Source organism: Oryza sativa, chromosome 1 (assembly GCF_034140825.1).
Source record: "Oryza sativa Japonica Group chromosome 1, ASM3414082v1".
Classification (NCBI taxonomy): domain Eukaryota; kingdom Viridiplantae; phylum Streptophyta; class Magnoliopsida; order Poales; family Poaceae; genus Oryza; species Oryza sativa.
In genome coordinates this window covers 13,885,612-13,898,253 of record NC_089035.1, presented here as the reverse complement: position 1 = coordinate 13,898,253, position 12,642 = coordinate 13,885,612, and the positions used below count along the sequence as shown (strand labels likewise).

Sequence of the window (12,642 nt, the reverse complement as noted above, 5' to 3'; positions counted from 1 at the left end):
ACTTTCACATTTATGTATTTTGTTTACATGCGAATTGAAGAAAAGGCGAAAAGAATGCAGTGTGCACTCTTCCGTGACAGTATAGCTTGGTCGTCAGAAACGATCAAACGACGAAGAAAACCGTGGATTGTTTCATGAATCATTATTATCGGAAGAGCATTATTCAGGCTGAACATGTCAAGACGAAATCATGGTCGTTGGAACGTGCATATCAAGTGATAGATTTGTTTGTGAACTGTTGTCAAGATATAATCAGCACTAAGCTGAACATCACGGTCGGCTCTAAACAGTCAAGTCAGAATGAAACTAACTTCTTCCATGATGTACAAGTAGATTAATTAATACTATTTTTTACTCAGGCCTTATTGGGAGAGTAAAATTTTAACTTAAGGAGATTAACTTTTACTGATCGACCGTGCTTTTTACATTGCCTAACCAGAAAGTAAATATTTTACCTACAAACGGAACGTGCATGCAAGCGAGCAGGGAGGAGCGGTGGGAAACCCGGAAGCAAAAAGAAGAGACGAAGGAGAAACGGAAAAATAGGAGGAGATCACTTGCTGTGAGAGGCGCTACGTAGTTTCCTAGCGCGCTACGCCTATGTGTCGCTCTATGTAGCGTGACCGTATATAATGATATGGTTTTGATAAATCTTTATCAAAATCTTATTTGCAGGTACTTTTCTGGGCAACGTATAACGTATTGGCTCCGGTGTTGTGCCCAATTACAAAGGTCTGATGAGAATATCATGCTAATTAATAATGTATGTCGTAAACTTGAGTCAATGGTTATACAACTTTTTGCCAACTTCGGGTAGAGATTCACAAATAGAATTCAATAATTATGTTTTCATTATCTTGTGTTGGTTTTTATTAGCGTGTGCTTGCTTAATATTTTTTTTTAGAATTACACAGTACAACGCAGACACTCACAACGCACGCGCACTCACCCCTATGAACACACGCACGCAAACCCTACCCCTATGAGCATCTTCGAAGACTGGGCCGGCAGATTCTGGAGAGATTGACGAAGTCACCACAGGCGCCTCGCTGTCGACGGGTACGTCGCCTACCACTGAAAGCACAATGCTATTTTGCTTAATATTTGGTTAGAGTGTGGTTGTGAACTCGCTATTTTGTGAACGCTTTTGGCTGATTTTTTGTTATAATTGGTTGTAGCACCTTAAGTAAAGGCAGGAATGATATCCCATCATTTAAAAAAATATATGCCAGCATGGCCTGTGTGTAAATTTCTACCAGTGCAAGTATACAATTAGAACTTATTCAGCTCCACAGCTCCACAGCTCCACTTTCATTTGGTAATTTGTTAGGTAATTAAACGTTTTTTTAATGCAAGAGACATCACAATAACCAGCACTGTACTGCCAGTCTGCACTGTTTGTAATGCAGGCACTAATAACTACCGGTGGCTAGTGGAATTTGAGAACTAATTTGCTGACCTGGCAACATCTCGCTAGCTCGAACTGATCATTTACACACTGACAGCGTGTAGGCGAGACCGACTGAATCTTTCAAACCGATCCAAGAGAGCGAACACTTCAGAGAGATTGTTTCAGACTGATCAATATCTAATTAATTACTAACCTACTCGATCGCCGGCCTAAGTACACGCTGTACATAGTGCGTAAGATTGGAGTACGTATAAGTTTGTATACCGTTATCGTAATGCTACTTGTAGTACTATGATTAACTATCGATTTTGCTATATCTCACTCGAAAGATTTTTTCTTATCTATCACTCGATTTTCTCTCTCAATTTTACATTGCATTTTCTTGTAAGTTACAGTGTAATTTATGAAAATTACACTGTAACTTTTGTAAGTTACACTGTAATTTTTGAATCTTCGCACGCAAATTTTAAATTTTGTATTGGATTTGGTCTTTTTCTTGAGGATATGGTAATTTAGTGTCCATTATGGTGTTTCTTAATTGTCTTTTGCTTTTTATTATATCTATCGGATTTTAATTCAAAGATTAAAAATCTGTGTGATACGATTATAAAAATCTTTCGAAAGATGTATAGGTACTCCCATTAACTATAGTTTCCCCTTAAATTTCGGTTACGTTGTACCCATCGTCGATCAGGTAGGCGAAAATAACCGTTTCTATATATACGATTCCCTATTGGATGATGACTAAATCTGCGACGAAATCGATCGACTGCGTAAACGCATCGAACTGATCAAACCTGCTGCTGCCAGTGCCAACTCCAGTGAGATTCGCATAATTGTTGTCGTCAACGTCTACACAGTAGTTGCCAACCAATTAAAAGTTGCTTGATATCATATACTCCCTCGGTTTCGAAATGTTTGACACCGTTGACCTTTTAGCATATGTTTGATCGTTTGTCTTATTCAAAAGTTTTTGTGAAATATGTAAAATTATATGCCTACATAAAAATATATTTAACAATGAATTAAATGATAGGAAAAGAATTAATGATTACTTAAATTTTTTGAATAAGACGAACGGTCAAACATATGCTAAAAAGCCAATGACGTCAAACATTTTGAAACGGAGGGAGTATATGGAGAGTGCAGCTTGTAATCATCAAATTAATGGTCTAAACACTTGAGTGTGTTTGCTAGCTGGCCATCGATCGATTGGTGATTTGGAAGTTGGAACCATACAAAATATGAACATATGCATACATGCCAGCCCTTATCCGAGAGAGACCCTACGTATGATTTTGAACGAATTGGTCGCGTGCGATTTCACCAACTACCTGCCCGACTGATCGTCATCTAATCGACTAATAAGTAATACTACATTCACCCCATTCATCCCAAAATATAGAAACATTACCAAATGAGAAATATCCTCCCTAATACTATGAATTTGATCATGAGGTCCAATACATACTTAATAGCTAGGATTTATCATATCTAATACTATGTTACTATATTATGAGAGGAATACTCCTTATGCAATTGTGTTTATACTGGTGGAGAAATACTCTTTACTCTCGGTTTAGAACCCTTTGTAGTCCCGGTTTTCCAACCGAGACTATAAATTCTGGACTAAAGATCATCACTATCTTTAGTCCCGGTTCAAATACCCGAGACTAAAGATCGATCTTTAGTCCCGGTTAGTAACACCAATAGGGAGTCATTAAAGAGGGGAATCTTTAGTCTCGGTTGATGTTATCAACCGGGACTAAAGAGGGGTAGCGGCAGTCCCTCGAGGTCCCTTTTCTTTTTTTTTTCATTGTTGATTTGCTTGGCTAGAGTTAATCTTTGTATTTTCTCCCAAATCAAGTAGGATGCACATCCCCGAATCAATATCCTAAATCTGAAGTTACTTATACACACAGATCAAATACATCACAAATCCTAAAAAAATTACACACAAATTAAATACATCACAGATCCATGCAATGCAATGAATCACAAATTCTAAAAAAAAATATACATCCAGTGAATCACAAATTATATATAAAAAAAACCAAACGGACCGGCCGCCGCTCGCCGCCGTCGCCCGCCGGCTGCCTGCCTGCGCGCGGCCGCGCCGCCCACCGCCCGCTTGCCCGCGCGCGGCTGCGCCACCGCCGGCCGCCGGCCGCCTGCCCGCCACCGCCCGCCTGCCCGTGCGCAGCCGCGTCGCCCGCTGCCCGCCTGCATGCGCGTGGCGGCACCACCGCCGCCCGCCGGCTGATGGGAGGGAGTAGAGGGGAGGAGGAGGAAGGGGAGGAGGAAGGGGAGGAGGGGGAGGAGGAGAGGGGAGGGGAGGAGGAAGGTGATCGGATCTGAGAAGAGAAAGAGAGGGGATGATCTAATGTTATCTAAATATCTCAGTGAGGAGGAAAGTCTTGACTGGACTTAACCGATCAGATGTGAAAGAGAAATATTTACTCCCGATTGATAACTCCAACCGGGACTAAAGATAGATATTTAGTCTCGGTTGATATTACCAACCGGGACTAAAGATCTAAATGATGTTTACTCCCGGTTGATACTGCAAACCGGGACTAAAGTAGTAATCTTTAGTCCCGGTTGGTAGTATCAACCAGGACTAAAGATCTTCGGCCCCCTGACATGTCTCTGACAGGGGATGAACCAGCTGGACTAAAGATCAAAATTTTTTTAACTGGGACTAAAAATCGGTTTTAGTTCTGGTTTTAATGGAACCGGAACTATTGTGGAATTTGGTCGACCGACCAAATATAGTTTCTCCACTAGTGTTATGTAAGCATACTGTGCTTATATACTCGATCCCATCATTTAGCTTGAGAAAGCAAGTGTTGCGTTCTGTATATTTGACACTACAAATCATACAGGTGTCATTAATTAATTTCTGTATTCTGTTTGCATGCAAATTGTGGTCGAAAAGCATGTAATGCACTCTACCCTAACATTAGCTTGATCATCAGAAACGATCAAACGGGAAGGAAAATTGTGGATTGTTACATGAATCATGATATCGATCGGAAGCATTATTTAGGATGAACATGTCCAGGGAAAATCAAGGTCGTTGGAACGTGCATGTCAAATGATTTGTTTATGAACTGTTGTCAAGATTAATCAGTACTAAACTGAACATCACGGTGGGATCTAAACAGTCAAGTCAGAATGAAACTAACTCATTCCATGCATGATGTGCAAGTAGATTAATTAATACTCCTAATTTGTTTCCTGCAACAACTACTGATCGATTGATGCACTTGTGTAAACAATTATCAGAGGATCGATGAAACAGCCATCAACTGCTATTACAATCACTCACTTGGTCCATCTCCTAACCTACTCTGCTACTCATTGCTATTACTAGTAAGACAAACCCCTCTGCTAGGTGCTAGCTAAGCTTATATAAAGCCTGGGATCTTCCACAACACTTCATCACAATCTCGACATCTATCAGCATCCAGTCTAAACACTAAAAAGATCGAAGTATCAAACTTGACCAAGAGAAAACAATATTGTGTTGTAGCTTAGAACTGATAAGTCACACTTGAGATGATGGCGCCTTCGCGTCCGATGACTAGCATAGTACTGCTTGTGTGCACGTTGATGGCTTTGCAGGCAATGGCAGCGAGCGCCTACTACAACAACGGCAGCGATGACGGCGTGACGATGCAGATGTTCGAGGAGTGGATGGCCAAGTTCGGCAAGACGTACAAGTGCCACGGCGAGAAGGAGCACCGCTTCGGCATCTTCCGCGACAACGTCCACTTCATCCGCGGCTACAAGCCGCAGGTCACCTACGACTCCGCCGTGGGGATCAACCAGTTCGCCGACCTCACCAACGACGAGTTCGTCGCCACCTACACCGGCGCCAAGCCGCCGCACCCCAAGGAGGCGCCCCGCCCCGTCGACCCCATCTGGACGCCCTGCTGCATCGACTGGAGGTTCAGGGGCGCCGTCACCGGCGTCAAGGACCAAGGCGCCTGCGGTAAGTAGCCCGCCGTCGCCGGCAACCACCGAATATATATATGGCGCTAGCTAGCTGTTGTGCTCACCGTCACGGTTGCATGCAGGGTCTTGCTGGGCGTTCGCGGCGGTGGCGGCGATCGAGGGGCTGACGAAGATCAGGACGGGGCAGCTGACGCCGCTGTCGGAGCAGGAGCTGGTGGACTGCGACACCAACAGCAACGGGTGCGGCGGCGGGCACACGGACCGGGCGTTCGAGCTGGTGGCGTCCAAGGGCGGCATCACGGCGGAGAGCGACTACCGGTACGAGGGGTTCCAGGGGAAGTGCCGCGTGGACGACATGCTGTTCAACCACGCGGCGAGCATCGGCGGGTACCGCGCCGTGCCGCCCAACGACGAGCGGCAGCTGGCGACGGCGGTGGCGAGGCAGCCGGTGACGGTGTACATCGACGCGAGCGGGCCGGCGTTCCAGTTCTACAAGTCCGGGGTGTTCCCGGGGCCGTGCGGGGCGTCGTCCAACCACGCGGTGACGCTGGTGGGTTACTGCCAGGACGGCGCGTCGGGGAAGAAGTACTGGCTGGCCAAGAACTCGTGGGGTAAGACGTGGGGGCAGCAGGGCTATATCCTGCTGGAGAAGGATATCGTGCAGCCGCATGGCACCTGCGGTCTCGCCGTCTCACCTTTCTACCCCACCGTCTAGTAGCTAGCTAGCCGGCCACCTCGTCGACCTCGATTGCCACTGGCGTCGTCCTCCCCCTCTAGCATCTTCTCTTCCTCTTATCCCTCCCGTTAATTCCTCACGTGGAATAAGGAATAATTGTCGAGTTATACGTACTTGCGTTTGAGAGATTAATTAATGAAATGAATGCTTGTTTTTGTTTGTTTCTCTTTTTCGGAAAAAAAAAGATTCATGCCGGTCTCCATGACGTCGTCGCTCCCCTCGCTCCGAAATGTCATTTATCGTAGATGTCCACCTATGCTCGATGCCGTCCATGGTGCTTTCGACTCGTGCGTATACTCATACCTCCAGTTGTATCTATTGTATATATTGTTAAAACAGCTTTGAAATTAGACATCACGTTCGCTGTGAGGGTTAGAAATTCCCATATTAATCAGAGAAAAAGAAAATAAAAGTTCAAGTAGAAAATACAATTTAGAAATAGCTGAAATTAAGAATTAAAAATAAGTAATATTGAAATAAAAATACATATAAGAACCCAATATAAGATTAATCAAAATTCAGAATAAAAATAAAATAAAATCCAAAATTAGAAAAGAAAAGGAGAATCCAAGTAGGAACATAATTTAAAAATAACTGAAATTCAGAATTAAAAATAAGGAATATTGAGAGAAGAGTCCATATAAGAACCCAATATGACATTAATTAATATTCGGAATAAAAAAAATCCGAAATTAGCAAAAATAAAAGAAGAGTTCAAGTAGGAATACAATTTAAAATTAACTGAAATTCAAAATTAAAAATAAGGAGTATTGAAAGAAGAATCCATATAATAACCCAATACGAGATTAATAAAATTTAGAATAAAAAAAAATAATATCCAAAATTAGAATAAAGAGAGTTCATGTAGGTATACAATTTTGAAACAACTGAAATTCAAAAAAAATAAAAAATATTAAAAGAACACTATATGGTATTAATTAAAAATTGAAAAAAATAAATTCTAAAATTAGAAAAAGAAAAAAAGATTTCAATTAGGAATACAATTTATAAATAACTAAAATTGGTGATAAAAAATAAAGACTATTGAAAGAAAAATACCATCTGAAACACATGACGAGATAAAAAAAAGTATTAAGCCTATAAAGAAGTAGAGTAGTGGTGGTTGATATGACATATAAGAACTGTCAAGAAAACACCAAATATAATCCTAATGACGATTAAAAGGAGGGATGACAGGCAGGCCGTGAAGCAAACGAGCAAGTCGGTTGCCAGAACTTCTAGAAAGTAAAAAAATAAACCCCATTGATAATCATATTCGATTTTTAAAATCTCAATGGCGATGAAAAGGAGAAGCAGCGGGCGGGGTGTATAGGAGTATAGCTGCAGAGTTGCCGACGGTTGGCAGGACTTCTAGAAAATAAAAAATGAATTCCAACGATAGTTATGTTTGATTTTTAGAATCCAATGATAATAAAGAGTAGGCGGTGGATGGGCCGTAGAGGAGTATAGTGGCATCGTTTGACGAGACTTCTAAAAATTATAAAAAATGAAACCCAACAAGACAATAAAATCTAAAAGCTACAAGATCCAAATTTTTATGGTTCGGAACTTCTAAATAGTACAAGAAAAACCAATGATAATCATATTCGATTTTAAAATCTCAATAACAATAAAAAAGGGAGGCAACGGGTAAGCCATAAAGGAGTACAATGGGAAAGCCGCTAACAGTTTGGCGGGACTTCTAAAAAGTAAAAAACCCGAACGATAATTATGTTCGATTTTAAAATCCCAATGACAATAAAGAGAAAAGACGGTGGACGGGCCATAGAGGAGTATAATGGTAGCGTTTGAAGGGACTTCTAGAAATTATAAAAACAAAACCCAACGAGACAATAAACTCTAGAAATTATAACATCCAATTTTTAAAGGTTTCAAGGATAATGAATAAAAATAGTGGTATATCAAGCAAGCAAATAAAGAAGGATATGATAGAAGTAAGTAAGGGGTAGCAGCTGATGCGACTTTTAAAAACTATATAATTAGAAATACGGGGATGATAAGGTTTGGTCTTTCAAAGTCTTAAGATAATGAAATAGCTATTTAATAAATTTTAAGTAATATCTGTGAGCGCTCCTCATTAGGAGCCGTTATAAAAACTAACTAGTATGGTGGCCCGCGCGGATTGCGCGGCTAGCATCATTATATTTTCTCTCGTATAATAGCATATATGTTTTCTCATTATATTATTCAAATATATTAAAATGACAACATAATTTCAAATTTTGGAATAACTTTACAAAACTACTAACGTGTAATATTCATATAATATTTTATATACGTGTTAGTTATTAATTATTTTTAATATCAAATTTTAGTTATTTGTAAATTATATATATTTCTATATGGACTCTAAACTCGTCTTTTAATATTTTTTTTAATTCTGAATTTTGTATTTTTATATAGACTCTATGCTCTTCTTCCAATATTATTTATTTTTATTTCTAAATTTTTATTATTTCTAATTGTATTTCTACGTGGACTCTAAACTCATCTTTCAATATTCTTTAATTTTTAATTTCGAATTTCAGTTAATTCTATTTGTATTCCTATATTGACTTTAAACTCTTCTTCCCATATTTTTCTTAATTTCAAATTTTAGTTATTTATAAATTGTATTTTTATACGGACTCTAAACTCTACTTTTAATTTTATTATGTTTATTCCAAATTTTAGTTAGTTTTAAATTCCTATATGGACTCTATACTCATCTAATATTCCTTATTTTTAATTCCGAATTTCTATTTTTTTTCTTAATTGTATTTCTATATGGACACTGTACTCTACTTCTATTCCTTATTTCTAATTCCAAATTTATACTATTTCGTAATTGTATTTATATATGGACTCTGTACTCTGTTTCTAATATTCCTTATTTTTAATTCCAAATTTCAGTTATTTCCTAATTGTATTTCTATATGGACTCTATACTCTGCTTCTAATATTCCTTATTTTTAATTCTGAATTTTAGTTATTTTCTAATTGTATTTCTATATGGACTCTAGTCTCCTATTCTAATATTCCTTATTTTTTAATTCCGAGTTTCAGCTATTTCTAGATTGTATTTCTATATGGACTCTATCTTTTCTTTTTCTCCGATTAATGTGAGAATTTCTAGGCCACGAGAGCGAACGTGGAGGCTCCTTTTTTTCTATTCCTTTAAATAATATAATATAATATAATAGATAGATATGAACAAGATCGAGATGATCAATCTAGCTCTCTTACCTTTCCTTTATGCGTCGCCCAGGTTCTCCATCTCGATAGTGCTATCGAGAGGCACGTACGTAACCTCCGAGCCGCGCTCGTACAACTCGCTCCTGCTAATCTGCTGGGTCGTTGTAGAAGGCCTTTCAGCCGAGGGAGGAGCATGCAGACGTGCAGTCGTCTCGTCGAAGGGGTCCAGGACGTACGCTAAGGTGGGCGAGGAGGGAGTGGGCTTGGGCTTGGCCGGCTAGCACAACAAAATAAAGCGGCAATGCGAGGCAGGCCGTGAGGAGCGCGAAGGTGCGCGGACGAGGTTGGCTGCGCCGAGCGACGCGAGCATGCATCCCCGGGACCATCGCGTCGGCTCGGCGTGGCGCGGATGCTTGGGGTTTCATGGCCGGGGACTCGTGATTTTTGGGGACGGCCTGCGAGGCACTCAAATTAATTAGCAAATGGCAAAGACGACGGATGTGTTACGCGAGAAAAATAATTAGCGCGTAAGCGCGAGATTGGCTTTTGGTGCACACGTACGTACACGTTTCGCTACCACAGCGCGCAGCAGTGCCGTTAATATGAGTGAAAATCGAAAAAAAATCCACGATTTGTAGTGCGGATTAGCACAATTAGTGCTGATTTGTTTTTTCTTTTCTCGAGTATTTAGACCGTAATCAGCGATCGATTGTTTTTTTTTTCAGTAACATTTAAAACTCTAATTTAAAATTTCAACTTTAATTTAATTTTTTTATAACTCATATTTAAAACTTTTAATTTAAAGTGATATATCACATGTTAATATATATTTTTTTAATTTTTTTCATAACTATCTAAGTGATATGCAAAAGGAATATGCCACTCCCAGCAACATTTGTGCGCCGGGGTGTTGGTCGTCAGTGTGGGTGTGAAGAGCGGCGGTTTGTGCATGCATGCGCGCGGCGCAACGGACGCGAACATGGGGCGACGACAAACCGCTGAAAGAAACAAAATGAGACGGCACGTACATTAACCACCAGTACGTATGTCATTATCATGTGTACTTTTCAAGGGAAATCCAGCGCATTAAACATCGAACAAACAGGACCATTCACTCATTTCAATAGTTAACCTCGCAAACGCTACTCGATCATTATTCCTTAATTATTCCAACTTGTTGTAACTAACGGCGAGGAAAAAGAAGAAGAACTGGCTGAGGATGACGGCCGGCATGCGGCTAGCTGCGATCGATATATGTATATGGCCGGCTAGACGGTGGGGTAGAATGGTGAGACGGCGAGGCCGCACGTGCCATGCGGCTGCAGGACGTCCTTCTCCAGCAGGATGTAGCCCTGCTGCCCCCACGTCTTTCCCCACGAGTTCTTGGCGACCCAGTACTTCTTCCCCGACGCGCCGTCCTGGCAGTAACCCACCAGCGTCACCGCGTGGTTTGACGACGCCCCGCACGGCCCCGGGAACACCCCGGACTTGTAGAACTGGAACGCCGGCCCGCTCGCGTCGATGTACACCGTCACCGGCTGCCTCGCCACCGCCGTCGCCAGCTGCCGCTCGTCATTGGGCGGCACGGCGCGGTACCCGCCGATGCGCGCCGCGTGGTTGAACAGCATGTCGTCCACGCGGCACTTCCCCTGGAACCCCTCGTACCGGTAGTCGCTCTCCGCCGTGATGCCGCCCTTGGACGCCACCAGCTCGAACGCCCGGTCCGTGTGCCCGCCGCCGCACCCGTTGCTGTTGGTGTCGCAGTCCACCAGCTCCTGCTCCGACAGCGGCGTCAGCTGCCCCGTCCTGATCTTCGTCAGCCCCTCGATCGCCGCCACCGCCGCGAACGCCCAGCAAGACCCTGCATGCATCCGTGACGGTGAGCAACAGCTAGCTAGCGCCATATATATATACGGTCGTTGGTGCCGGCGACGGCGAGCTACTTACCGCAGGCGCCTTGGTCCTTGACGCCGGTGACGGCGCCCCTGAACCTCCAGTCGATGCAGCAGGGCGTCCAGATGGGGTCGACGGGGCGGGGCGCCTCCTTGGGGTGCGGCGGCTTGGCGCCGGTGTAGGTGGCGACGAACTCGTCGTTGGTGAGGTCGGCGAACTGGTTGATCCCCACGGCGGAGTCGTAGGTGACCTGCGGCTTGTAGCCGCGGATGAAGTGGACGTTGTCGCGGAAGATGCCGAAGCGGTGCTCCTTCTCGCCGTGGCACTTGTACGTCTTGCCGAACTTGGCCATCCACTCCTCGAACATCTGCATCGTCACGCCGTCGTCGCTGCCGTTGTTGTAGTACGCGTCCGCCCCCATTGCCTGCAAAGCCATCAACGTGCACACAACCAAGAGGACGGCACTAGCCATTGGACGCGAAGGCGCCATCATCTCAAGTGTGACTTATCACTTCTAAGCTACAACACAATATTGTTTTCTCTTGGTCAAGTTTGATACTTTGATCTTTTTAGTGTTTAGACTGGATGCTGCTAGATGTCGAGATTGTGATGAAGTGTTGTGGAAGATCCCAGGCTTTATATAAGCTTAGCTAGCAGAGGGGTTTGTTAGCGCAATGGCTACCAGTAGCAACAACGAGTAGCAAAGTAGGTTAGGACTTAGGAGATGGACAAAGTGTGTGTGAGTTCAGATTGTAATTGCAGTTGCTAGCTATTTGATCGTCTGATAATTGTTTACACAAGTGCATCGATCGATCAGTAGTTGTTGAAGGAAACAAATTAGTATTAATTAATCTACTTGCACGTCATGGAAGAAGTTAGTTTTATTTTGACTTGACTGTTTAGAGCCGACCGTGATGTTCAGCTTAGTGCTGATTATATCTTGACAACAGTTCACAAACAAATCATTTGACATGCACGTTCCAACGACCATGATTTCCCCTTGACATGTTCAGCCGGAATAATGCTCTTCCGATAATGATTCATGAAACAATCCACGGTTTTTCTTCGTCGTTTGATCGTTTCTGACGACCAAGCTATACTGTCACGGAAGAGTGCACACTGCATATGCTTTTCGCCTTTCCGGCAATTTGCATGTAAACAAAATACATAAATTAATGAATTTTATATGATTTGTATATTGTCAAATAAATGAAAATTGCACATCACTACGCAACGTTTGATACTTCCCCACGCTAAATGTTGGGATCGAGTATAAGCACAGTCTGCTTACGTAAACACCGTGGCATATGGAGTAGTATTGATTACTTAGTCGATTAGATGACGATCAGTCGGGCAGGTAGTTGGTGAAAACGCACGCGACCAATTCGTTCAAAATCGTCGTACATTGGGTCTCTCTCGGATAAGGGCTGGCATATGCATGCATATG

At 42.6% G+C, this 12,642-nt stretch overlaps 2 protein-coding genes across 2 annotated transcripts; one reads left to right on the top strand and one right to left on the bottom strand.

Annotated features, from left to right (window-relative positions):
• Positions 1-4,859: 4,859 nt before the first annotated feature.
• Positions 4,860-6,273, top strand: LOC107280557 (senescence-specific cysteine protease SAG39). The gene is made up of 2 exons (XM_015778886.3): positions 4,860-5,408; positions 5,494-6,273. Exons 1-2 carry the CDS (start codon positions 4,973-4,975, stop codon positions 6,084-6,086), a joined length of 1,029 nt encoding a protein of 342 aa, XP_015634372.1. The 5' UTR covers positions 4,860-4,972; the 3' UTR covers positions 6,087-6,273.
• A 4,054-nt stretch (positions 6,274-10,327) lies between these two features.
• Positions 10,328-11,819, bottom strand: LOC4326500 (senescence-specific cysteine protease SAG39). Its single transcript, XM_015773290.3, has 2 exons — positions 11,250-11,819; positions 10,328-11,163 (listed from the first exon to the last, which is right to left on the bottom strand). The coding sequence occupies exons 1-2, from the start codon at positions 11,686-11,688 to the stop codon at positions 10,571-10,573; spliced, it is 1,032 nt and encodes a 343-aa protein (XP_015628776.1). The 5' UTR covers positions 11,689-11,819; the 3' UTR covers positions 10,328-10,570.
• Positions 11,820-12,642: the final 823 nt, after the last annotated feature.

What these genes read in the sequence shown, in the direction of transcription:
- LOC107280557 (XM_015778886.3), top strand. Translation starts at nt 4,973, where the DNA reads ATGATGGCGCCTTCGCGTCCGATGACTAGCATAGTACTGCTTGTGTGC. An exon ending in CAAGGACCAAGGCGCCTGCG is followed by an intron (nt 5,409 to 5,493) that starts GTAAGTAGCCCG and finishes GGTTGCATGCAG; the next exon opens with GGTCTTGCTGGGCGTTCGCG.
- LOC4326500 (XM_015773290.3), bottom strand. Translation starts at nt 11,688, where the DNA reads ATGATGGCGCCTTCGCGTCCAATGGCTAGTGCCGTCCTCTTGGTTGTG. An exon ending in CAAGGACCAAGGCGCCTGCG is followed by an intron (nt 11,164 to 11,249) that starts GTAAGTAGCTCG and finishes GGATGCATGCAG; the next exon opens with GGTCTTGCTGGGCGTTCGCG.